Source organism: Psittacula echo (assembly GCF_963264785.1).
Source record: "Psittacula echo genome assembly, chromosome: 3".
NCBI classification, from domain to species: Eukaryota; Metazoa; Chordata; class Aves; order Psittaciformes; family Psittacidae; genus Psittacula; species Psittacula echo.
The window spans coordinates 62,695,863-62,723,684 of record NC_137736.1 but is presented as its reverse complement, the minus strand read 5'-3'; the positions used below and the strand labels follow the sequence as shown (position 1 = coordinate 62,723,684).

The window sequence follows — 27,822 nt, the reverse complement described above, 5'->3', positions numbered from 1 at the left end:
CTGGCTGTGTACAATACATACAAGAGGTCTGTGAACTGAGGCAAGTGTTAGAAATAGGACGTATTTTTAGCAGGGAGGTATAAATAATGGTATGAAGAGACCTCAAAAAGAAGGTGTAGCTTCTCTAATCTGGGAAGTATTGAACTGTAAGCATGGTAATATTTCAGTCATAAAATGAGAGTACTGCAGGTATGCCTTATTTGTGTTCAGAGGCTTGAATTATGCCAAAAGAAGAGTTCAGGTTATTGTGTTTGTCCTTCCTAGCTTGTTTAGGGGCTTTACTGCTCATGAAATTCAGATCTCAGCCTTACTGTTTTTGCAAAACAGTTTTAAAAACCTATTAGTAACCAAAATCTTATTTTGCTAATGCAATAGTGTCCTGGGTTCAGCAGTAGCAGTCAGTTTTTCTCCTTTTTAGTAGCTGTTGCAGCACTGTGTTTTTGACTTTCAGCCTCGGAACAAAGCTGATAACAGTGATGTTTAGACTGACCAAAGACTTTGTGAGTCTCATGCTCTGCCAGGGAGGAGGAGGGGCCGGGAGGAAGCAGGGACAGGACGCCTGACCCAAACTAGCCAAAGAGGTATTCCATACCACAGCACGTCATGCCCGGGGATGTAACTGGGAGCTACCCGGAAGGGCACGTCCTCTTTTCGGTCGGGCTCTTTTCCGGCGAGCGGTATCATATTTTCTTCCCTTGTTATTTCTCTTATCATTATTATTATTGGTGGCAGCAGTAGTGATTTGTGTTATACCTGAGTTACTGGACTGTTCTTATCTCAACCCGTGGGAGTTACATTCTTTCGATTCTCCTCCCCATCCCTCTGGGGAGTGGGGGGGGGGAAGTAGACTGCGTGGTTCTAATTTACGGCCTGGGCTTAAACCACGACAGTTCTTTTTGGCGCCCAACGTGGGGCACGAAGGGTTGAGATAACGACAGATCTGACCGGAGTGTGTCTAATCGTATTTGTGATAAGCATTCAGTGTTTTAGATTAATAGTCACTCGTCACAATGCTGATTTATTGGCTCTCAAAGTTGTTGTTTTTGATCTCACAGTCTCAATATGCCGTAGGTTACTTAGAGCTGGTATTTGCTGTGTTGGTGTTTTTCAAGTGTGGGGCTTGGGCTAAGGTTGTTGTCTCGTTGTATTTTGTAGCAATGACTTGTAATACAATAGAAGGATTGATCATGAAACTGATCTGGCTTGTGTTCCCAGTGTGGTCACCACCTTTATACTTTGGGAGGTATATAATACAAATGCTTAGCAACTATACATCTTTTTTCTCCTTCCTGGGTGGTCAACCTATGAAGGAGACATTCTTTTACCCTCCCAGTGCCCCTCCCAGACCGTTTACAGCATAGTTTGAGAGTTTTGAAGTTTTTGAGTGGCCTTTTAATATTGTTGAGACCTGTTTGCTGATTGTGATGGGGGTCACCATGTTGGCACGCATACAGAGTGTGTTTTGTTCACAACCATTACGTCTGATCTCAAGAGTTAAGCAGAGTCGGGTTTGGGTCTTGTCTGGGGTTAGACGACAAAATAGGGGGACCGAGAGATTTTCCCCGAGGCTGGACAGCCATGAGTGACAGGGTGTGTGGGATAGTATGGGCAAGTATTTAGGTCAGTGGGCCCCTCCAGTGTTTTGGAATTTCACCACCGAACAACTGCAAAATCCAGAAGAATTAGTAAAACACTTAAATGAGGTGTGCTGTCATCCTGGTCATACCAGAGAGGGACAAATCATGTCAACGTGCTGGGGCTTGGCCTATGCTTACCGGGCCTTGTTCAACACTATCCAGCACCTTCAAAAGGGAAAAAATGTCCCTGGATCTGAGGGCGAAGCAACAGACAGCGCAGCTACTCCAGCTCCGAGCACAGCAGCTACACCACCCCCAGCGACAAGTACAGCCACTACTCAAACTTCGACTGCAACAGACAGTGCAGCTACCCCAGCTCCAAACACAGCAGCTACACCACCGCCAGCGACAAGTACAGCCGCTACTCAAACTTCAACTGCAACAGACAGCGAAGCTACCCCAGCTCCAACCACAGCAGCTACACCACCCCCAGCAACAAGTACTGTTGCTACTCAAACCACAGTGATGACTGCAGCTAAACCAGAGGACCAATTCGTACCAATATCGATTGCCCCTCTACGCAAGAGAAAAAGCAAAAAAGAGGCAAGAAGGGTGAAGCAAGATGAAGAAACAATGTATTCACCACCCAGGCCACCACCTGATCAGGAGTCATCATCCCATGATGAAGAAGAAGAAGAAGAGGTGACTTCTCGACCTCGGACCTCAACCGAGCTACGGAATATGCGAAAAGATTTTACCCGTCAACCAGGGGAGCACATCATCACCTGGTTGCTGCGATGCTGGGACAATGGGGCCGATGGTCACGAACTAGGAGGTACGGAAGCCAAGCAGCTGGGATCACTTGCTAGAGAAGGGGGAATTGACAAAGCAATTGCAAGAGAGAAAAAGTCCCTCAGTCTTTGGAGGCGGCTCTTGGCAGCTGTGAAAGAAAGATTTCCATACAAGGACGATGTTACGAGTCGTTCGGCCAAGTGGACTACTTTAGACAAAGGCATCCAGTCTCTGAGGGAATCAGCCATCGTAGAGATGATTTATCACATCAAACCGAATAACGGAGATATACCCATAGACCCAGATGAAGTCGAATGTACACGACCCATGTGGCGAAAACTTACACGGAATGCACCGTCATCATATGCCCATTCATTGGCAACAGTAACCTGGGGTGACATAGTAACACCAACAGTGGATGAAATGATTCATAAACTCCAAGAGTTCGAAGACAATCTCACCCCTTCCATCATCTCAGCTGTGGAAAAACTGTCCCAGGATGTCAAACAATTGAGGGACGGTCTATCTGATTTATCCAGCTCCTCACGTGTACCAACACAGGTCTCAGCTGTTAACAAAAGACGTCCTATTGTTCGAGACAGAAGATATAGAAGGCAAACACCACGGGCCACCCTATGGTTTTACCTGCAGGATCATGGAGAAGACATGACGAAGTGGGATGGAAAACCTACTTCAGCTTTGGAGGAACGGGTGCATGAATTGAAAATAGGAACAAGGGTCAAGACTAATCATCCCATGAGAGCTGCGGCTTCAGTCTCTGGTGAGCAGGTTCCCAGATGGAGTGGAAGAGCTGATTTTACTCCAGCTCCTATGATAACGAAGAATAATCCCTTTCAATACGACTTAGGTGTCCAACGTTGTGATGACTGTTAGAGGGACCCTGCCTCCAGCCAGGTGGAGGTAGGGGATAATCGGATTTACTGGACTGTGTGGGTCAGATGGCCTGGCACATCAGTCCCACAGAAGTATAAAGCTCTCGTAGATACCGGTGCACAGTGTACCCTGATGCCGTCAAGCTGTCAAGGGGTGGAACCCATCTATATCTCTGGAGTGACAGGAGGATCCCAAGAGTTGACTGTACTGGAGGCTGAGATCAGCCTGACTGGAAGGAAATGGCAAAAGCACCCCATTGTGACTGGTCCAGAGGCTCCATGCATCCTCGGCATAGATTACCTCAGGAGAGGGTACTTCAAAGACCCAAAAGGGTACCGATGGGCTTTTGGTATTGCTGCTTTGGAGACTGAGGAAAATGAGCAGCTGTCCACCTTGCCTGGTCTCTCAGAGGATCCTTCTGTTGTGGGGTTGCTGAAGGTCGAAGAACAACAAGTGCCAATCGCGACCGCAACAGTGCACCGGCGGCAATATCGCACCAATCGAGACTCCCTGATTCCCATCCATAAGCTGATCCGCAGTCTGGAGAGTCAGGGAGTGATCAGCAGGACCCGCTCACCCTTTAATAGCCCCATATGGCCAGTGCGAAAGTCTAACGGAGAGTGGAGACTAACAGTAGACTATCGTGGCCTGAATGAAGTCACACCACCATTGAGTGCTGCTGTACCGGACATGCTAGACCTTCAGTATGAACTGGAGTCAAAGGCAGCCAAGTGGTATGCCACGATTGATATTGCCAATGCATTCTTCTCAATTCCTTTGGCAGCAGAGTGTAGGCCACAGTTTGCTTTTACTTGGAGGGGCGTCCAGTACACTTGGAACCGACTGCCCCAGGGGTGGAAACACAGCCCTACCATCTGCCATGGACTGATCCAGAATGCACTGGAACAGGGGCAAGCTCCAGAACACCTGCAATACATTGATGACATTATTGTGTGGGGTGATACAGCGGAAGAAGTCTTTGAGAAAGGGAGGGAAATAATCCAAATCCTGCTGAAAGCTGGTTTTGCCATAAAACGGAGTAAGGTCAAGGGACCTGCACAGGAGATTCAGTTTTTGGGAATAAAATGGCAAGATGGACGTCGCCAGATCCCTACAGATGTGATCAACAAAATAACAGCAATGTCTCCACCAACTAATAAGAAAGAAACACAAGCTTTCTTGGGTGCTGTGGGGTTCTGGAGAATGCACATCCCAAATTACAGTTCGATTGTAAGCCCTCTCTATCATGTGACCCGGAAGAAGAACGATTTTAAATGGGGCCCTGAGCAACAACAAGCCTTTGAGCAAATTAAACGTGAGATAGTTCATGCAGTAGCCCTTGGACCAGTCCGGAACGGGCCAGATGTAAAAAATGTACTGTACACCGCAGCCGGGGAGAATGGTCCTACCTGGAGCCTCTGGCAGAAAGCTCCAGGGGAGACTCGAGGTCGACCCCTCGGCTTTTGGAGTCGGGGATACAAAGGATCTGAGGCCAGCTATACCCCAACTGAGAAAGAGATACTGGCAGCCTATGAAGGGGTTCGAGCTGCTTCAGAGGTGATTGGCACTGAAGCACAGCTCCTCCTGGCACCCCGGTTGCCCGTTCTGGGCTGGATGTTCAAAGGCAGGGTCTCCTCTACACATCATGCAACCGATGCGACATGGAGTAAATGGGCTGCACTAATTACACAACGAGCTCGAATAGGAAATCCCAGTCGTCCAGGCATTCTAGAAGTCATCATGGACTGGCCAGAGGGCAAAGATTTTGGAATGTCACCAGAGGAGGAGGTGATGCGTGCTGAAGAGGCCCCACCATATAATAAACTGTCAGAAAGTGAAAAGCAGTATGCCTTGTTTACTGATGGGTCCTGCCGTATTGTGGGAAAGCATCGGAGATGGAAGGCAGCTGTATGGAGTCCTCAAAGACAAGTTGCAGAAACTGCTGAAGGGGAGGGTGAATCGAGTCAGTTTGCCGAGGTGAAAGCCATCCAGCTGGCCTTGGACATTGCTGAACGAGAAAAGTGGCCAGTACTTTATCTCTATACTGACTCATGGATGGTGGCAAATGCCCTGTGGGGGTGGTTGCAGCAATGGAAGCAGAGCAACTGGCAACGCAGAGGTAAACCCATCTGGGCTGCTGCACTGTGGCAAGATATCGCTGCCCGGGTGCAGAACCTGGTGGTGAAGGTACGCCATGTAGACGCCCATGTACCCAAGAGTCGGGCCACTGAGGAACACCAGAACAACCAACAAGTGGATAAAGCTGCTAAGATTGAAGTGGCTCAGATGGACTTAGATTGGCAACATAAAGGTGAATTATTTTTGGCTCGGTGGGCCCATGACACTTCAGGCCATCAGGGCAGAGATGCAACATACAGATGGGCCCGTGATCGAGGGGTGGACTTAACAATGGACACTATTGCCCAGGTTATTCATGAGTGTGAAACATGTGCTGCAATTAAACAAGCCAAACGGTTAAAGCCTCTTTGGTATGGAGGACGATGGCTGAAGTACAAATATGGGGAGGCCTGGCAGATTGATTATATCACACTCCCACCAACCCGCCACGGCAAGCGCCATGTGCTTACCATGGTGGAAGCAACCACCGGATGGCTGGAAACATACGCTGTGCCCCATGCCACTGCCCGGAACACTATCCTGGGCCTTGAGAACCAGATTTTGTGGCGACATGGCACCCCAGAAAGAATTGAATCAGACAATGGGACTCATTTCCGGAATAACCTTATAGACACTTGGGCCAAAGAGCATGGCATTGAGTGGGTATATCACATCCCCTACCATGCACCAGCCTCTGGGAAAATCGAACGGTATAATGGGCTGTTAAAAACTACACTGAGAGCAATGGGCGGGGGAACTTTCAAGCATTGGGATACACACTTACCAAAGGCCACCTGATTGGTCAACACCAGAGGATCTGCCAACAGGGCTGGCCCAGCCCAGTCGGAACTTTTACATATTGTAGAGGGGGACAAAGTTCCTGTGGTGCACGTGAAGAATTTGCTGGGGAAGACAGTCTGGGTTATTCCTGCTTCAGGTAAAGGCAAACCCACTCGTGGGATTGCTTTTGCTCAGGGACCTGGATATACTTGGTGGGTAATGCAGGAAGATGGGGAAGTCCGATGCGTACCTCAAGGGGATTTGATTTTAGGGGAAAACAGACAATGAACTCAATTGTATGCTGTTGCCTGCTATAGCCATCAACTAGAAGTCTGCAGGGCACCAGCGACTGGCCCTGACTTCCCTCCGACCATCATCCCAACAGAGAATGAACTTTGATAGAACCGGATGAGTTCTACAGTGAAGGAACGATCAGCATCAGCAGACAACGATCCAACACTGCACACAGCCTCTCCTGCCCTGAAAGACTGTTACAAGAGATGGAGCCCAACATCATGAACCGAACGGACTCAGTAGCTTTATAGGAATTGGTCCGTGCACTAAGATAACAGTGCACTGAGATGAGAGTGAGGGTATATGGAAAATGTGGGATCTGAGCATGACGTGAATGGTATGGAATAAGGGGTGGATACTGTCCTGGGTTCAGCAGTAGCAGTCAGTTTTTCTCCTTTTTAGTAGCTGTTGCAGCACTGTGTTTTTGACTTTCAGCCTCGGAACAAAGCTGATAACAGTGATGTTTAGACTGACCAAAGACTTTGTGAGTCTCATGCTCTGCCAGGGAGGAGGAGGGGCCGGGAGGAAGCAGGGACAGGACGCCTGACCCAAACTAGCCAAAGAGGTATTCCATACCACAGCACGTCATGCCCGGGGATGTAACTGGGAGCTACCCGGAAGGGCACGTCCTCTTTTCGGTCGGGCTCTTTTCCGGCGAGCGGTATCATATTTTCTTCCCTTGTTATTTCTCTTATCATTATTATTATTGGTGGCAGCAGTAGTGATTTGTGTTATACCTGAGTTACTGGACTGTTCTTATCTCAACCCGTGGGAGTTACATTCTTTCGATTCTCCTCCCCATCCCTCTGGGGAGTGGGGGGGGGGAAGTAGACTGCGTGGTTCTAATTTACGGCCTGGGCTTAAACCACGACAAATAGGTAGTACATAGTACTTTGGACCAAGCCTCAGCGTATTGTAGCCTAAACACATCACAGATGGATATTGGTGAATACTGTGCTAGTATGTTTGCTGTGATTACAATTCAGGGGTTTGGGAACAATTTTGCAATTTAGTTGGTGATCTCTGAAACACATGGGAAAGTATGTGAATCTGTGAAAAAGTGACTAAGAAAGCAAGAGATGCATGCAACAATCGTAATAATTTAGAATCATAGAATAGTTAGGGTTGGAAAGGACTTTAAGATCATCTAGTTCCAACCCCCCTGCCATGGGCAGGGACACCTCACACCAAACCATGCCACCCAAGGCCTCATCCAACCTGGCCTTGAACACTGCCAGGGAGGGAGCATTCACAACCTCCCTGGGCAACCCATTCCAGTGCCTCACCACCCTCACAGTAAAGAATTTCTTCCTTATATCCAATCTGAAGTTCCCCGGTTTAAGTTCTAACTGGTTACCCCTTGTCCTGTCACTACAGTCCCTGATGAAGAGTCCATCCCCAGCATCCTTGTAGGCCCCCTTCAGATACTGGAAGGCAGCTATGAGGTCTCCACGCAGCCTTCTCTTCTCCAGGCTGAACAGCCCCAACTTTCTCAGCCTGTCTTCATACGGGAGGTGCTCCAGTCCCCTGATCATCCCCGTGGCCCTCCTCTGCACTTGCTCCAACAGTTCCATGTCCTTTTGATGTTGAGGACACCAGAACTGCACACAATACTCCAAGTGAGGTCTCACGAGAGCAGAGTAGAGGGGCAGAATCACCTCCTTTGACCTGCTGGTCACGCTCCTCTTGATGCAGCCCAGGATACGGTTGGCCTTCTGGGCTGTGAGCACACACTGAAGTCATCTCATGTTCATTTTTTCATCAACCAACACCCCCAAGTCCTTCTCTGCAGGGCTGCTCTGAATCTCTTCTCTGCCCAACCTGTAGCCGTGCCTGAGATTGCTGCGACCCAGGTGCAGGACCTTGCACTTGGCATGGTTAAACTTCATAAGGTTGGCATCAGCCCACCTCACAAGCGTGTCGAGGTCCCTCTGGATGACATCCCTTCCCTCCAGCGTATCAACCGAACCACACAGCTTGGTGTCATCAGCAAACTTGCTGAGGGCGCACTCAATCCCACTGTGATTTGATAGACTTTTAGCAGCTCAAGGTGATATCCATGCGACTGTCTGGACTTTCCCTGCCAGATATTTTGAACCCAGTTGTCTGCTGTGGAAGAGACAATTGCAGCTTTCCCTTTCCTGATTTTTTTATGCAGGGCAATCTAGTTCATTCTTGCTGTTTGGATAGATCCATAGACTTTACAAAAAGCATGGTTAACTAGCAAGGGAATCTTGCCTTATACCCTTAAGAATTACAGCTGCAGCTTATGTTTGAGCTGTTTCAGTTAAAAGAACCTCTTGACATTTGAGTTGTATTCTGTTTTGGTCTGTTTCCTGGGACAGTCAACATGAGGAGATACCTTCTCCTAAAAGGCTCATAAAATTAAAATGTCTTTTCCAATTATGATGATGTTATAGCATCCTTGATGCTTCTGAAGCAGGGGCCTGTAGAGCTAAGTGGCAAAGAATCATGCTGAAGACCATGGACAAGTTTATTTTCCAGGGGAGACTGGATAATTAATCATAGAATCATAGAATAGTTAGGGTTGGAAAGGACCTTGATATCAACTAGTTCCAACCTCCCTGCCATGGGCAGGGACACCCCACACTAAACCATGTCACCCAAGGCCTCATCCAACCTGGCCTTGAACACTGCCACGGATGGAGCATTCACAACCTCCCTGGGCAACCCATTCCAGTGCCTCACCACCCTTACAGTAAACAACTTCTTCCTTATATCCAACCTAAACTTCCCCTGTGTAAGTTTTAACCCATTACCCCTTGTCCTATCACTACAGTCCCTAGTGAAGAGTCCCTCTCCAGCATCCTTGTAGGGGCCCCCTTCCAATGCTAGTTTTTGACTGACAGCTGTAGAATAGTATGAGTATTATTCAGAGGAGCTATCTGTGTAAGATATTCTTTAAGTATTCCTTGCATCTTTTCTGTCTTCTCTCTCCATCTCTACAGGTAGAGTCTCTGTGAACATGTCCATATGGTAAACAATAGTGAGCTGAAGTGTTTTGCTAGCCCACAATGCTGCATTTTATTAACTTGCTTTCAGGCTCTTTTTTTGATTGCTCAAGGAATTGCTCTAATTAATTTGCTATAGGAAGGCATAGTCTTAAACCATGGGGACAAAAGCCAGTTGATCACTTTTGATCTCAGTGTTAGGGATTACTCTCACGCTATCTTTTGTTTAGCAGTGTAAATGTGGGACAAAGAAGTATTTCTTTCTCTAGGGTAAAATAAAATATTGTACATGACTTACTGCTGCAAATCTGAGGAAGTAACTGGCTTCACTAGTGGGACTATGGTGGAGGTGTTCAGTCATGATTAACGTCTTCTTGGTATACAGAATGACAGGATATAGGTAAGAGTGTGCCGTAAGTATTTGTAGGCAGTTAATACAAAAAGAAGTGAAGTTAATCAACATGATAAAAGGATCACTTCAAAAGAGATATTCATGAAATGGCAAAAGAAAACTTAGGACAATTTTCAAGTTGTCATCTCCAAAGTCTGTCTGTAGAAGAGGGTTTTTGGTTGGGTTTTTTTTGATAAGTAGACAGATCCCACTTTTACAAGCACAAGTGAAAATTCAGCTGCACAGAAAACAGATTTTTCAAAGCAGTAGGATGCAGAGAAAAGCTTTGCTAGATGACACTATAAATAAAACGTTATTCATTTTAAAAGACAACATTACAGTGGGGGAAGGGGAATAAATAGAAGGGAGAAGAAATGCTGGATTCACTGTGGCTATGAGTAAGTGCCTGTAGAGAATGTGTTGTTTTTCTTTTCTAGATCCCTTGCTAGTTTCCAGCCAGTACTGGAAAACAAGGCTACTGCTGTAGCTTGTGTAGTACCAGAGAGGCTTTTTCGTCAGCGTTGCTTAATGAGCTATTTTTAACTTGAGTACTAGCTTCCAAGTGCCTCATTTTCTGTACTTGTTATTAATGGCAATATCTGGAAAACCCACATGGAACACATTCCCTCCCTGAAGGAGCCAGTGTCCTTTAAAGATAGAGTGCTGGGCAAGAAGAAAGAAGCAGCAACTCTATCAGAGTATGTATTTCCAGGTACTTGGAAAGCATTGGGAATGGCTCTGCCTCATGCTGCTGGAATTATATGTTTGACATGTTAAATTGCTGTGCTTTTTTAGCTAACGGGAAATAAAGAATATGTTCACAACTGATGAATTTTGCGTGGGAAGGGACTCCTGCTCCTTTCAAGGCCTCTCAGCAGGGCCAGGTGGATGTTGAGAGGTTATTTTTTTCGCTATGTTGTAGATGCAAGCTGCTTGTGTGACAAAGACCCAAGACTGTAGCTTTTTCTATGGCACAATAGTTACCTTTCTGGTTACTGTTAGCTTACAATTTAGTTGCAAATATAAACATTTGAAAGCGGCAACTAAAACCTTACCTGCAGTTAAACAGCACTGGATGTCGTTTGGCCTTCTGCATACTAGGAAGTGTTGGGCTTTAACTATACTACTTAGTGTTTCCAATTTCTCAATGCCAATAGCCAAAGTGTTAAATGTGCCTTTTGCTTCTGTCTCTCTCATTTGTAAAAAGCTAATGATATTGCTTTCACAAAACTTCTTCGAGGTTTCATTTGTTCATGAATCACTTGGAGACCCAAGAGAGAAGATCGATCAGATTTTCCTGCAAGTTTCTCTTGTACTTGTAAAGTAATGTTTATTTTGAAGAAAAATGTGTTTCCAGATCTCTCCTGAATGAATGTGCACGAGCTGCAGCCCTCAGGCACAGATGGACAAGCAGTACACTTCTTCCATACACACTCGTGTTGTCCAAGAAAATGGCAAGCATTGGTCTAAGCCTTATTAAAATACCTTAGTAAAAGGCATTGAAAATACAAGATGCTCTGTGAATCCTCCAAAGGAATAACTGGCTGTTTGCAACTCCAGAGCATTGTGCTTTATGACTTCAGTTCCTTCAGTTGAATCAGAAGCACAAAGTTTGCTTCAGATAAAAAGTGTTTCCTGCGACTGATACAAAGACGGCTTTTTCTGGGAGAGTGGAGGATGGGGAGTATGAGGAAGATGCATAGGCCTAAGCTGAAGTTGACACCTTCCTGCCTGCCTTGTGGTTATCACTCTTGGATGGTAGCATCTATCTGTTTATAGCACGCCACACTGCTCTGAACTCATTGGGAGCCAAATGCATGCTTCAGCACACAAAGGCCAAACATCCTTCTTGGAGGCTTTATTGTGAGCTATGGCTTGTCCAAATGAGTGTCAATAAGCAGAAAATACTTAGATTACTTCATTCCGCAATCTCTCAGTGTTAAAATGTTTTGACTAGTCAAGTTTTCCAGTTTCACGTATTTGTTGCATTTTGCTTTGAAAAATTGCAGAATATTCTGCAGGAAGGACTTCTGGAATGATAGATAAGTTTTTTTGGAAAAAACTAAGCCATTGAAGAGACCTGGACTGTAATGTGTGCATTTGTACAGCTTACTAAGTATCAGAGAGCTAAGAAACATTGTAGCAGTGGTCACAAATCCCCTTACGTTATGGCATTCATTAAGATATTTATCTGAAGTGTAACTTTTCTGATCTTTGCAAGTGCTACCTTGGTCTGGTGGTTGTGAGACTTCACTTATGTTCAAAATACATAGATAAGTATCACACAGTATCACAGTATGCTAGAGATTGGAAGGGACCTCAAAAGATCATCTAGTCCAATCCCCCTGCCGGAGCAGGAACACCTAGATAAGGTTACACAGGAATGTGTCCAGGCGGGTTTTGAATGTCTCCAGAGAAGGAGACTCCACAACCTCCCTGGGCAGCCTGTTCCAGTGTTCCGTCACCCTCACTGAGAAGAAGTTTCCTCTCAAGTTTAAGTGGAACCTCTTGTGTTCCAGTTTGTACCCATTACCCCTTGTCCTGTCATTGTTTGCCACTGAGAAGAGCCTGGCTCCATCCTCGTGACACTCCCCCTTTATATATTTATATACACTAATAAGGTCCCCCCTCAGTCTCCTCTTCCCCAAACTATAGAGACCCAGCTCCCTCAGCCTTTCCTCATAAGGGAGATGCTCCACTCTCTTAATCATCTTAGTTGCCCTGCGCTGGACTCTCTCCAGCAGGTCCCTGTCCTTCTTGAACTGAGGGCCCAGAACTGGACACAATATTCCAGATGCGGTCTCACCAGGGCAGAGTAGAGGGGAAGGAGGACCTCTCTCGACCTACTGACCACCCCCCTTCTAATACACCCCAGGATGCCATTGGCCTTCTTGGCCACAAGGGCACAGTGTTGGCTCATGGTCATCCTGCCGTCCACTAGGACCCCCAGGTCCCTCTCCCCTACACTGCTCTCTAACAGGTCGTTCCCCAACCTATATTGGAACCTGGGGTTGTTCCTGCCCAGATGCAGGACTCTACACTTGTTATATTTCATCAAATTACTCCCTGCCCAACTCTCCAGCCTGTCCAGGTCGCGCTGGATGGCAGCACAGCCTTCTGGCGTGTCAGCCACTCCTCCCAGCTTAGTGTCATCAGCAAACTTGCTGATAGTATACTCAATTCCCTCATCTAAATCATTGATGAATATATTAAATAATACTGGTCCCAGTACTGACCCTTGAGGCACTCCACTAGATACAGGCCTCCAACTAGACTCTGCCCCATAGGCTACAACTCTCTGGCTTCTCTGCTTCAGCCAGTTCACAGTCCACCTCACTACCTGATCATCCAGACCACACTTCCTTAATTTAGCTGTGAGGATGCTGTGGGAGACTGTGTCAAATGCTTTGCTGAAGTCAAGGTAGACCACATCCACCGCTCTGCCATCATCCATCCACCGTGTTATTTCCTCATAAAAGGCTATGAGGTTGGTCAAGCATGACTTCCCCTTGGTAAAGCCATGTTGACTGCCCGTCATAACCCTCTTATCCTTGACATGCCTTAAGATGGCACCAAGGATAAGGTGTTCCATCACTTTCCCAGGGATGGAGGTGAGGCTGACCGGTCTATAGTTACCCGGGTCCTCCTCCTTGCCCTTTTTGAAGACTGGAGTGACATTTGCTTTCCTCCAGTCTTCAGGCACCTCTCCCGTTTCCCAAGACTTGGTAAAGATGATGGAGAGTGGTCTAGCAATGATTTCTGCCAGTTCCCTCAGCACCTGCGGGTGCATCCCATCTGGACCCATGGGTTTATGGATGTCCAGATTGCTCAACTGGTCTCTAACCCATTCCTCATCAACTAAGGCAAACTGCTCCAGTGACCTGACTTCATCTGAGGTCTCAGGGGTACAGGGCTCTTCCGGACTGCCTTCAGCAGAGTAGATGGAGACAAAGAAGGCATTCAGTAACTCTGCCATCTCTGTATCTTCTGTCACCAGGGCACCCATCCCATTCATCAGTGGGCCTACCTTGCCTCTGGTGTTAGTTTTATCTGCCATGTATTTGAAAAAGCTCTTTCTGCTGTCCTTCACCCCTCTCGCCAGATTTAATTCTAAGGAGGCCTTAGCCATCCTAGCTGCCTTCCTACATCCTCTGGCAGCAGCCTTATATTCCTCCCAAGTGGCCAGCCCCTCCTTCCATGACCTATAAACTCTCCTCTTCCACTTGAGCATACCCAGCAGTTCCCTATTTAGCCACGCAGGTCTGCTGGCCCTCTTCCTTGACTTCCTACGTGTCGGGATGCTCTGCTCTTGAGCTTGGAATAAGCAATTCTTGAATGTCAACCAACTATCTTGGGCCCCTTTACCTTCAAGCAGCCTTGCCCATGGGATTTCCCCTAGCAATTGCTTGAAAAGGCCAAAGTTTGCCCTGCTAAAGTCCAGGGTTGCAATTCTACTTGCTATTGTACTGGTCCTACCACACAAGATCCTGAATTCCACCATCTCGTGGTCGCTGCAACCAAGGCAGCCCTCAATCTTTACTGCTTCGACCAGACCAGGTGAAATAAGCTGTTGGAAGGGTACTATTGGAAAGTCTTTAATTTCTTGCTGGCTGGAAGAAGATGCACCTGCTGAGATCATCAGCTGTTCTAGCACAGATTTAGAATTTACATTACAAATACTGAGAACCAATATAAATTACCTTGCTGTACCCACTACTACAACCAGTAGCATTGAGGGGAGTTTAGAAGTATTTCATGATGAGAAAACAATGCTTGTTAAAGCTGTAAGAGGGATTCTTAAGAAAGCTTTTGGACAGGGAGAATTAATTCACACTTTTAGGACAAAAAGCACTTTTATTAAGATAATAACAACTCTGTTTTCTTTGCCTACAGGAAGGAGTTGAAGTGAGGGTTGCCAGAATATTCAATACCTTTGGTCCTCGAATGCATATGAATGATGGTAGAGTTGTCAGTAATTTTATCCTACAAGCTCTCCAGGGAGAACCACTAACAGTAAGTAATGGCCATTCAGTGACACAAAGAACTGTTTGTCTTTATATCCTATCCTCATGTGCTCTGAAAGAAAATGGATTTTAGGAAACACTAAGGTTTCTTGCCCCCAGACTCACAGAAGCCTGGAGTCAGTGCTGTTCTGTGGGAGGCAATATTGAGAGCTTTTTTTATTATTATTACTGCAATTGCCATGCTGTCTAGACTTTATCAAGAATGTAATAGAGGATAAAATAGAACATTTTGCCCAACATCACCATTTTGTAGGAAGTAATTGTCTGACATTGAAAATTACTGAATATGACGAAAGGACTAAGGGGAGAGTTGTTTAGTTGCTCAGGTCAAATAAAATGAATTATCAGCAATAAGCAGTAGTTGCGAGTTAAAAAAAATAAACCCCCCTTGTATCATCACAGAATTTGGCTGACAGGAATACCAAGTGTCAGCCTTTCTAGAAACTGAATGGACTCAATCTCTTTGTTTTCTCAAGAGATTATTTACTCCATTTGAACCATCTCTTCAATTTGAAGATATTCTAGCCTATGCAAACACAACCATTTTTGCTTTGTATTATTGTAAAGGAAGGGTTCATTAAGAAAAATAAGTATCAAGAGAAATTGGGAGGAGGAGGAAACTACATCGTGTTTTCTAGCCATTGCCTGCAGATAAATATGTGTAGCCACATAGATGACTTTGCAGAAATCATGTACAAATGACTTAGTTCTGTAAAACTTACCCTACAAGCTAAAAGAAAAGAAGCAGAAAGCTCTATTTATGTACATAAAATCTGCTTCCTATTTGCTTTGGGAGTCCATCAGGCCATCAGTGTGCTCTCCTGGTGCCTTCCTCTCAGAATCAGTTATTGGGCAAACTCTCAAACCCCTATCTTACCCAATACCTGCTAAAATGTGAACTCCTGATTCTGTATCTGCCTCAGAGAGCAGCACATTTACCAAGTGACAAATGATGATGTGTATACCAATTGTATTGTCTTTCCTGTCCCCTGGGAAGACAGACATGCTTTCTGTCCTGCCCTTCCAAAAAGCTTTTCTGCTGTAGCAGTTTGATGATAAGATGTGTGTGTCCCCAGTTAACCTTCAGTGCTTTCACCACTTAAATATACCTACTGATAGCCTTCAGAATTTTAAATATTCATGTTCTAGGGACTTTAGTACAGCAGGCAATTAAACAGTGAAAAAAATAATGTTATCTGATGCCATTATGTACACTGCAAGTATATTTTAATGTCTGGTTGAACTTCGGCAGCTTTCTTGCTCCAGAGTGCCAGCACGTAACCTGAGAAACCTTTTTATTTTTTCCCCTCTTAAGATTTTGATGTGAATCTGTAGGGATGACTTTGGGAGTCTCATCCTCTAGAAATTATTCTACCTCCCATTTCCCCAAATAATACTGCTTAGAGCCAAATGATCCCCCCTCCCCACCCATCATTGCTTTAAATGCTTACAGTGTTTTGGGGGGTTTTTTTGATGATTTTTTTAGAGACCACTAATATTTGGTAGTCTCTGAAGTTGGCTATTGTTAAGAGCAAATAAAAATTCTAATCATAACCACTTCTTAGTAGTCTGAGGTTTGCTTAAACGTTTGGCTCTCTTTTCTGGCTACGTGTATGCTGCAGCTTCTTTCAGTGTTCCAGGAGAGGACAAACCATGGCTCTGTCCTACATCCCTGAGTATGTTTCCTACATGCAGTCCTGGTTAATAAAATGCCTACAGATCTGTTTACTAGAGACCTGTCCGAGAGGAGGAAGACCTTCAAAGAACTGATACTTTGCCAAAGGCTCTGCAGGCATATCTTTTTCCATTCCTGTAACATTGAGCTTGTGTCTCAGGTGTTTGTCCTTGGGACATTTTTCTAGAGTGATGTGGAAAAGGTAATTGGGTTACAGAGAACTTCTATGTTGATGTAACTTTTGTAATTTTCATCTGATTTTAGGTCTATGGACCTGGAACTCAGACAAGAGCTTTCCAGTACGTCAGGTAAGCCTTGTTTGTAACTGTCTGATATTTACTTCACTTGATGGTTCTTTGAGCTTGGCCAGCTTTGCATGCATGTACATTTTAGTCAAAGAAATTTTGTTGATTCTTAGGCCAGATTTACTTTCAGAAGGGAGACACAGAAGTTTTTAAAAGTATGAAGAAACAAAATATTAGTTGGTTTAGAACTTTGAATTGAGATATTAATGTGTTCTTCCTGTCAAGGGACAGCCGCTTAATGTGTAGGTAAGTTCTTCATGCTGAGAAGTTTGTCACTCCTTTCATTTTAATGCAATACTGCCACCTCGTGTCTTTGAGGATGCTGTGGTCAGTGTGTACGGTACATTCACATGTCCCCATCCTGGGAAAGGAACCTGCTGGGGGGTATTTGCGGTGTTAGTAGTGCCAGAATGTGCTTTGACTATGGAAAAGTGAATCTGTTCCTCCGAATCTTCTGTCATGCTAGCTAAACATCCATGCCAGGCTTCTGGGTTGGTTTAATGATTCTCTGCTTAAGACTGTTCTTTCCCTCTGCTGAAAGTAGTAACAGCCAGTAATAGACATTGTGGAAACTCTGTAAGTTCAAAGTAACCACTTCGTTCCTGATTATAAGTCATAATGAAAGGGATCTGGATTTGTATGTCTGGGGGCAAGTTGCTAAGTTTGTTGCTGATAATCCAAAATAATTTTGGATTATTTTGCTGGAGGGAAGTAACACCAAATGCTCTATCCCTTCGGTGTTCAAGGCCAGTTTGGAGAGGGCCTTGAGCAACCTGGTCTGGTGTGAGGTGTCCCTGCTTATGATGGGGGGCGTCAGAACTTGATGATCTTAAGGTCCCTTTCAACCCAAACCAATCTATGATTCTGTGAAATACTGTTTTTTAACAAACTTGGTTTAAGAACTTATGAAACAAGTAGACAATTCAAACAACAAACTGCAAGGCGGGGGGAAAGAGGAGTGTGTCATGTGCCTCTGTATTACAATTTGTTCTGTTTGAAATGTGTTGGAAATGGGCCTGCATACTGGAGGAAGGAAGAAGTTTGAATTGTGTTTTGGTAATTTTATTTTTTTTTTTTTTCAATTGTCTTTGATATGGTCAGGTGGACTATAGACAGTGTATCCCAGTGATAATCACCCTTTCAAACTAACCTCTGGTTCAGTACTTCAACAGGGACTGTAGAACAAACAGCCAAGAAAGCATGCACCCACTGAAGTATACACTGCTGCCTGATCTGCTTTACTGGAGCTCTGAGGAGGCAGCTCTTTTTAGACAAGAATATTATTTATAGGGAAGTGGAAATTGCCTCAATCTGTTCTTCCCATTTTATAGCGATCTTGTGAACGGGTTGGTGGCGTTGATGAACAGCAATGTCAGCAGTCCTGTCAACTTGGTGAGTATGAGACCTCCACTCTACTGTGTTTACTGTGCTGAGGCCAATATCACCTCTGTTTCCCTCCTTGTCACTGATGCTGATTTCTAGAAGAAATAAATGGAGAAAAAAAGTTCTTTCCATTATGAGTAATATATTTTTCCATGTATTCTCTTTATAAGTAAGTCCCTAGATGTTGCGATTTTACAGTTCCAAGAACAGGATAAATGGGTAAATTTGCTAGAATTTTTCATTTGTTTTAGCAAAAGATTTTATGTAATTAGAATAATAAAAAAACCTAGCAAAAAAAACAACAAACAAACAAAAAACCAAAACCAAACAAAAAAACCCAAAACATGGGGGACTTGCAGAATACACTAAGAATTGTATGGTATAATTTTCTAATATTGATTAAAGCTGCTTAGAACTTAACTTTTCTAATAAGATTTTTGTTCTCACTCTCAGCAGTGGATACAAGAATTGAAAAAGGATGCATATGCTTGGTCATTTCTGTGTAGGCCAACTTTTGCCAGGTCAGACATTCAACTCTGCAAGGCAGTTAGTTGTTCACTAGATTTTCTTTTTTACTGTGGTCAGGAATTCATTTCTGTATTTCCATCCAAATGCTGATATTTTTTAAACCCCATCACATGTTTTGTCTCCAGAAAACTCAATGTTTAAATCTATATGTGCCTAAAGATTCAGCTGACTAAAGACCTAAGTCAAACAAGATATAGTAAAGAAGAGTTTTACAACAATGGAAGCTAGGGATGGAGGGAATTAGTTTTGATGAAGGTGAGCTAATGCAAACAGTAAGCTTTCCATTTAGTGTTTTATTCTGAAATGTTGATCTGGAGTTCACGTGCAAGTCATTTAGAGAAAAAAATAAGGAATATTGTATAGGCAAGCGAGTAGCCCTTATACATACAGATATGTAAGCTGTAAGAAATGTGGAAGCGATTGTTAGCAGCTAAATTAGTTTGGTTTCCTAACTTTGGATGAACTGAGAATTTAGCATACTTCATTATATCATCTGTCCTCGGCTCAGCAAAGTCCTTGAATCCAGATTTCAAACTCTGATGTAGTTGTGTGGGCTGCTGAGTGGTATATGCCTTTACTGTGATTGAAGTGCATTTGCCCATGCTTTACAGACTGATTTCTTTTTTTTGGACACCCCCCCTACATACATTGAATTAGCAAGGCAAATGTAATGGAAGGCAACTTTTCTAATAAGTATGGAGCTTATCAAAGTTAATTTTTATTTTTTCAACAAAGTAGGAATAAAGCATAATGTTTACCTCTGTCACAGTTTTACATGACCCTGTTGGAATCATGTCAGAAATTAAGTTAATTGTTATTGTCATGAATATCCCTTCTTTTCCAGGGAAACCCAGAAGAGCACACTATCTTAGAATTTGCTCAGTTAATTAAAAAGCTTGTTGGTGAGTATGATAAGTAATTCTTGGTAAAGTATATGAAGTACTTACTGTTGTTAGATGATTATTACTTGATTAGTGTATGTAATATATGGATTGGTCTTTGTAATATATGTAATTGGTCTTTGGAGTTCTTAATAATTTTATCAAAGGCATGTAATTGTATCGCAATCATATAATTAAATATTACTAAGATAATCCAAATCCTCTCAATTAGGTGTAAAATATTGCATGAACAGTAGGATTAATACATTCTTTCTGTGTATCCGTGCAATCTATGCAAATCATTTTGTATAATGTTTATACATTTTGTCTTTGTTTTGGCACAAGGACATACCTAAATGAAATGTAAAATACATGAATGAAAATGTCTTGCATAATATCTCAGCTGAAATACAGATAGTTCAGCAAGGTGGTTCTTCCCAATTACGTAGGCTGTTCTCAAACTACTACTAAAAACCTCATGAGGGTGTCAGCACTTTCAAGTATGTATCTGGGAAGAAAACACTGGATTTCTCTTCATTCCTGCTCTGATAATCTGTAGCAAATCAGAGCTCTCAAGAATGGAAGTGAATGACTATGCTTAGTCTTTTAATGTGGCTTCCTAATGAGATGAAACATACTGATTAGCCAAGGATTGTCAGTCTGTAGATTCCAGAACTGCTTCTGAGGGATCTGAAAAAGCCAAGTTCAGACATACAGTACAGAAGCTGCTGCATGTGATGTTTCTAATAGCAGACTGTCCCCTCTGGAAAACTTTCATGAATCCACAGATCAGGGAAGGAAATTGAAAATCACGGCACCAAGCCCATCAGGCACATAGAATAATTGTTGTCTCTTTATTCGCAAACAACTTGATCTGCTTCATTCTGCTCAGAAGGGTGGCTTTGGAGAAGAATTTGGAGAAGGCTGAGGTTCTTAATGACTTCTTTGCCTTGGTCTTCACTGTCAGAGGCTCTAACCGCACCACCCAAGTCTTGGAAGGCAGACCCAGGGGCTGCGAGAATGAAGACCTTAGGCCCACTGTAGGGTAGGATGTGGTTCAAGACCATCTTAAGAACCTGAATGTGCACAAGTCCATGGGACCTGATGAAATCCATCCGTGGGTCCTGAAGGAGCTGGCGAATGAAGTTGCTAAGCCTCTGTCTATCATATTTGAAAAATCATGGCAGTCAGGTGAAGTTCCCGACGACTGGAAAAAGGGAAGTATAACCCCCATTTTCAAGAAGGGGAAAATGGATGACCCGGGGAATTACAGACCAGTCAGTCTCACCTCTGTGCCTGGCAAACTCTTGGAGCAGATTCTCCTGGAAGGCATGCTAAGGCACATGAAAAACAAGGAGGTGGTTGGTGACAGCCAGCATGGCTTCACTAAGGGGAAATCCTGCCTGACCGATTTGGTGGCCTTCTGTGATGGGACTACAGAACTGATGGACAGGGGCAGAGCAGTTGACGTCATCTACCTGGACTTGTGCAAAGCGTTTGACACTGTCCCACATGACATCCTTGTCTCTAAATTGGAGAGACATCAATTTGATGGGTGGACCACTCGGTGGATAAAGAACTGGCTGGATGGCCGAACGCAAAGAGTTGTGGTCAATGGCTCGATGTCAGGCTAGAGACCGGTAACAGGTCCCTCAGGGATCGGTGTTGGGACCGATCTTGTTCAACATCTGTGTTGGTGACATGGACAGTGGGATTGAGTGCGCCCTCAGCAAGTTTGCTGATGACACCAAGCTGTGTGGTTCAGTTGATACGCTGGAGGGAAGGGATGCCATCCAGAGGGACCTTGATGCGCTTGTGAGGTGGGCTGATGCCAACCTTATGAAGTTCAACCATGCCAAGTGCAAGGTCCTACACCTGGGTCGCAGCAATCCCAGGCACAGCTACAGGTTGGGCAGAGAAGAGATTCAGAGCAGCCCTGCAGAGAAGGACTTGGGGGTGTTGGTTGATGAGAAACTGAACATGAGCTGGCTTCAGTGTGCGCTCGCAGCCCAGAAAGCCAACCATATCCTGGGCTGCATCAAGAGGAGAGTGACCAGCAGGTCGAAGGAGGTGATCCTGCCCCTCTACTCTGCTCTCGTGAGACCTCACTTGGAGTATTGTGTGCAGTTCTGGTGTCCTCAACATAAAAAGGACATGGAACTGCTGGAACAAGTCCACAGGAGGGCCATGAGGATGATCAGGGGACTGGAGCACCTCCCCTATGAAGGTAGGCTGAGAAAGTTGGGTCTGTTCAGCCTGGAGAAGAGAAGGCTGTGTGGAGGCCTCATAGCAGCCTTCCAGTATCTGCAGGGGGGCTATAGGGATGCTGGGGATGGACTCTTCATTAGGGACTGTAGTGACAAGACAAGGGGTAACGGGTTAAACAGGGGAAGTTCAGATTGGATATAAGGAAGAAATTCTTTACTGTGAGGGTGGTGAGGCACTGGAATGGGTTGCCCAGGGAGGTTGTGAATGCTCCATCCTTGGCGGTGTTCAAGGCCAGGTTGGATGAGGCCTTGGGTGGCATGGTTTGGTGTGAGGTGTCCCTGCCCATGGCAGGGGGGTTGGAACTAGTTGATCTTAAGGTCCTTTCCAACCCTAACTATTCTATGATTCTATGATTCTTAGTTCTGCATCCATAAAATCCCATGGTAATATGGCATATAAACTATTTGCTAGATTTGGCTAGAGAAATAGGTCTGCTTCTGTGTATTGTCATGAGGAAAGGCAAGTACTATGTTGGCTCAGACTAGAGAGTATGGGCAAAGACGAGGTGAAGTCCTACAATGCAGAAGTGCTAGCAATCACAGAATTGTTGAGGTTGGGAGGAACCTCTGAAGATCATTTGGTCCCAATGCTTCTGCTCAAGATGGGCCAACTACAGCCAGTACAGGCTCAGAATAATTTCCAGACTCCATCTGAGTTTCTCCAAGGATGGAGACTCCACAGCCTCTCTGGACAACTTGTGCCAGTGCTTGGTCACCCTCAGTAAAACAGCATTTCCTGATGTTCAGGGGGGGCCTCATTTTGTGCCCATTGCCTCTGGTCTTGTCACTGAGTATCACTGAAAAGAGCCTGGCTCCTTCTTCTCTTCTGCTCCCATCAGATATTTTTCCGCATGGATAAAATCCCCCTGATGCTTCTCTTTTCCAGACTGAACAGTCCCAGCTCTCTCAGCCTGTCCTCACAGGATAGGGGCTCCAGTCCCTTCATCTTCATGGCCATTTGTTGGACTTTCTTCAGTATGTCCATGTCTCTCTTGTACTGGGGAGCCCAGAACTGGTGTTAGCGCTTCAGATGTATCGCACTAGTGCCAAGTAGAGGGCAAAGATCACCTACCTCACCCTGCTGGCAGCATTCCTCCTACTGCAGTCCAGGATACAATTTGCCACCTTTGTGGCAAAGGCATGTGGCTGGCTAACATGCAAGTTGGTGTCCACCTAGGACCTACCTGAGCAGTCATTTCATCATAGAAGGTTATTTGACTGGTCAAGCATAATTTCCTTTCTGTGAATCCATGTGGAAATCTATGTGAAAGGCTTTGTGAATCCATGTTGCTGTGGAACAGCTGATTCACCCAGCTGTTGCATGCAGTGCAGCTATGTCTGTGGAAAGCAGTTCAGTGCTAGAATTATGAAGGAGAAGGCTGCAGAAAGGCCTGATGCTCCAGTAGGTAGGAAGGATGTAAATGTAAAGCATAGTGAATTGCAGATGATAACACATAGTCTCTTGTTTAATAGGCAGTGGGAGTGAAATCCAGTTTCTCTCAGAAGCACAGGATGACCCTCAGAAACGAAAACCTGACATCAGAAAAGCCAAGTTATTGCTTGGCTGGGAACCTGTGGTACGTACAGCTGTTGTGTGCAGAAACACAGGGTGGCAGAGGGGGATTGAGGACTACATTATTATGATACGTTTTGGTTATCTGAGTATCTGCTTAATACAATCTCCAGGACAGTTGTTTAATTGTTGCCCTAGCTCATGATTCAGGAACTGCTGGGCAAGATTGTATGGCTTATGCCATGCAGAAGAGCAGATTAGCATTAGCATTTGTGATATATTTAAGTAGGAAAAAAACATTGTATAGATAACCATTTTAAGTTTTTCACATGCATGGTATGAAGTGTCTGCCTTTCTGTAAGCCAGTTGAATCCTGTGAAATATGTGGTACACAGTTATGGGAGCTAATGAGTTTGCTGCTGTTCTGCTGTAATTCTCATTCCTGTTTTGCTGTGGTAACATGCCTTATGGAAGGGAAAAATTGCATTTATTTAACTAAAATATTTCTTTTACATATATGGAGTAAGACCATTTTTAAGATTGCCTGTAACAACATTGTAACCAAAAAAGTTTTGTTTGGTTTGATAGGGAGAAATAGTGAGCACCAGAAAAATGTTGTAGTTTTTAGAATCTGTTTAAAGGGAAGTATGTGGAACTCAAGCAAAACAGAAGCTAGCCAGGGAGATGACACTTATTATGATTTATTTTTTTATTCTGTTGGACTAAAGTAAACCCAAATAAGAAGCCCTTATTTTGGACTGCAAGTATCACATGTAGAGATGTTCAGGGCTTGTTCTGAATGTTGGTAAGCTTGAAACATGCTCATGGTTAGCCTAACATCTCACCACCCACAATAATGTCTGTCCACCTCTAAAGCTTAGTTACCAGCCACCTGAGGTGATGTTAAGATTGTGGTGGTTCTGCACAGCTAATATGCAAGATATGCAAAATGCCCATGGTTGCTGGTTTTTTCTTTCTTAATCTTTTGGATGAGGTTAACTGTGTATAACCAGGCGTAGCTTATGATAAGAGCTAGTTTCTTTGAGGAAGCAAGGTCTACTTAATCCCCAGAAAAGGTGTGACTTCTTAGTTCCCCTTCTGGCTAGCACAGTGGTTTGTAGGCTTTTTTAGATTTCCAGACAAAAATCTTTCCAGGAAACATGTGAACCTATCTAGTAAATGTAAGGCTATTAATAGAAAAAGGCAACTCCAGACCATTCTGAAAAATGATTCGCAGAGGCACCTGTTATAAATAGGCTGTGCCTGAAAGCACAAGGACAATGGCAAGTGTTACAGTCACAACAGTTTTAAAACAGTTAACATTTTACTTCTGACCTTCTGTGTTTGGCACAGTCAGTAACCACACTTACAGTTGCAGTGTTGTTACATCAAGGGACGTAGTTCTTGTGCTGTTATTTTATCCTCCTGTATTGTTGATGTTATCAGTGAGAATGTCACAGCATATGGCTCCTGAGAAAAGTGGGTAGTATTTGTTGTTCCCATCTGTAAATCGTTGTGTTTAAATTACAGACACAGAATATGAAGAATTGCAATTACTTGTATAGGATTTAAGGACACCAAATGAGATACTGGATGATAATTTATATCTCTTTTTCTGTATATCAGTGGAGCTCTGAAGAAGTAAAAACAAAAATTAAAACCAAAAACCAAACAAAACCCACCACCTTTATAATCAGTCTGTGAGATTCTGTGAAAGAGGATCTTCAGTCATTTGTAACAGAAGGGGCTTAAATTTCTGCATGCTTGTCTCTTTCAATGCATTAGGAATTGAAGGTAGAATTATGTATAAACAGACAAGTCATAACCACCTGATGGAGCTTTAAATTTGTTGGAGTTTTTGACTTACTATGTCAGAAAATATATCTGATGCTTAAAAGCTAACGTGCACCAGCAGTGCCAAGAAGTAACCAGAATGTGGTGCTGCTAATACTTACATTGGCTGAGAATGAGACTTCTAGCAGTCTTTTGATAGCTGTATTAAAAAAGATGCTGTTGTGAAAAGGGCTGATGTGAACTTAGAGTGATATGATTCTCTCCTTGCTTTTGGGAACAGGTCCCACTGGAAGAAGGTTTGAATAAAGCAATTCATTACTTCCGTAAAGAACTTGAGTATCAGGCAAACAATCAGTATATTCCCAAACCGAAACCTGCAAGGATGAAAAAAGGAAGAACAAGACATAACTGAAGGCTGTTGGTTGGACAGGAAATTCCTCGCTTGACATTTGACGGATGTAATTTTTTGTTTCTTCTTTTATTTTATTTTATTTTTTTTAATTTGAGAGACTTTGAAACACAGGTATCATGAAGAACAAACTGGAATTTCGTTCTGAAGCTTGCTTTAAAGAAGTGGATGTGCCTAAAAATAACAAATATTCCCCTCCCCCTGCAAATCTTGCCTTGCACTTTTTAAATCTGTCTTTTTATGTAAAATAGAGTAGAAGCATCTTTTAGTATCTTCAAGTTTTATATCTTGCTGTGAGATCATTTTGTTGTGACTGTCCTTGACAGTTTTATTTACTGGTTTCTTTGTGAAGCTGAAGATAAACACAAACGGGATGGAAAATGCCAATTTATTTATAAAATGGGTACTATAAAATATGAGATGTTCTACTATGCATAAGAAAAAAAGCTAGTGGTATTGTTAGGTGAGAGACACTGATGTCTACATATAGAGGAATTTAAAAATTCTGTATGAGAGCTTTATGTATTCTTTAAAGGAGAGATTTTTTTCAAAGGTTTAGTTTTAGTTGTACACTTGAATTTGAGATATTTTCATTGATTACCATGGATAAGGATATTTTGAATCACTACTGTGTTGTGCGTACTCTGGGAATAAAGTTAATGTATAATTGGTTACAGTGGTTGAATATGCTATTTTAATAAAATATTGAAACTTCTCTTTACTGGTTTCAGGGTTTCACTGTGGGCACTTCTCTGGCATTACACATCTGTGCATTCATTGTGTATTAATTAGAAAGTCTGTAAATAATTAGCTCAAAGTTAGTAACTTCAGGTTTTCATTGCTTGTCTCTCAACAGATATGCAGGAAGGGCTGCAAGATCTCTGTTGAAATAGATTGGCCAAAGCCATCATGATTTATTCCAAATCAGGTAGTTGATAGTGATACAGGAGTATAGGACTTTCTTTAAACTGTAGAGTCTAACTGCAACCTCTCTATCTGAGGAAATGTTTTCGTGTTAAGCAATTACTGAATTGCCAGTAAATGCTTTCAAACAAAAAAAACAAGCAAGCAAATAACAACCAAAAAAAAAAAAACACCCCACCAACCAAAAAGATCCAGTTCCTTTTATTTTTAATAGTTCCTCTCTATTTTTAATCTAAGAGGGGGGATTGGTAGAGAGTTTCTAAAAGGTATTTTGGCTTAGTGCCACTTCAAAATCCTAAATTTTAGCAATCAAAGTGATTTGACTTTATCTCATTGAAGTTTGATGTTTTATTAGCTTTTGAGTATCATTAGAGTAATGGTCAAAGTGGGAGCTACTTGTAGTGCTGATGTGATGCCCAGACCTAGGGAAGACTCTACGAGCAGTGTGGTGTTTAGGCCCCATTGTTCTAGCACGTCATGCATCAGAGCCTCCTGGTGCTTGCAAGGCTTGGAGTCCCATCCAGTCTGTCTGGTAAAGTTCCCCAAGGACTCCAGCAATGATGGGGCTGCCAAGTTTGTTTGTGTGCCCTGTCTGGGCTGGGTCTGCAGCAAACCTTTCAAGACAAAACAGTTTCTTCCCTGCTTATATGCACAAGTTTTCTTTCAGTGGAAGTCTTGCGATGTTACTAAGATGAGGAGCCAAGCACCATTTCCTGTCTGGACTCACAGGTAGAATTTAGTATTGCACATTGCCTTCGTCTTTTCCACAGCTGAGCAGCTTGAGGTCTGCTTTTTTGTTTGAAGCCTTTTTCTAGGTACTACTTGAGCTGGACATTTATTCCATATTAAATTGCCTGAAAAGTACACTGTGGTGTGCATACTCCAAATGTGCCTATAAACTGCCATTACTGATACACAGTGCACAAAGCACAGCCTCTCCTTATACTCAAAACCACAGCTGGATATATGTGCAAGTAGTGCCCACTTTAGTAGTTCTGTGTTGAGAATTGTTCATCAGCTCCCAGCATGGTGGTTTTAACCCTTAAGATCAAGATTATATCTGGGAGAAGGTGCTCTTTATGTTCTACTCATGCAAATCGTGCCATTGAATGCCAAAGCATCTATGAAGAGGTGGTGGACAAGGGATGCAACCCTAGTCGAACATTTAGAACAGCCATTGAGAATAAATGGGAGCTGTTTACTAGGTGTTACTTCCAGGGCTGTTCTTCATTTAATCTGATGACATCTTCAGTGCAAAATACATGCACTGTACTGGAAAAAGCATGCTTCTGGAGATGCCT

At 43.7% G+C, this 27,822-nt stretch overlaps 1 protein-coding gene across 1 annotated transcript in view; it reads left to right on the top strand.

Annotated features, from left to right (window-relative positions):
* The window catches only part of UXS1 (UDP-glucuronate decarboxylase 1), a 69,577-nt gene extending 42,908 nt beyond the window's left edge, over positions 1–26,669 (top strand). Inside the window, exons 10-15 of the mRNA XM_080613687.1 lie at positions 14,712–14,831; positions 16,782–16,825; positions 18,154–18,214; positions 19,578–19,635; positions 23,355–23,458; positions 25,469–26,669. Coding sequence (XP_080469813.1) covers positions 14,712–14,831; positions 16,782–16,825; positions 18,154–18,214; positions 19,578–19,635; positions 23,355–23,458; positions 25,469–25,600 — 519 coding nt within the window. The 3' untranslated portion in view covers positions 25,601–26,669. The remainder of the gene's footprint in view (positions 1–14,711; positions 14,832–16,781; positions 16,826–18,153; positions 18,215–19,577; positions 19,636–23,354; positions 23,459–25,468) is intronic.
* Positions 26,670–27,822: the final 1,153 nt, after the last annotated feature.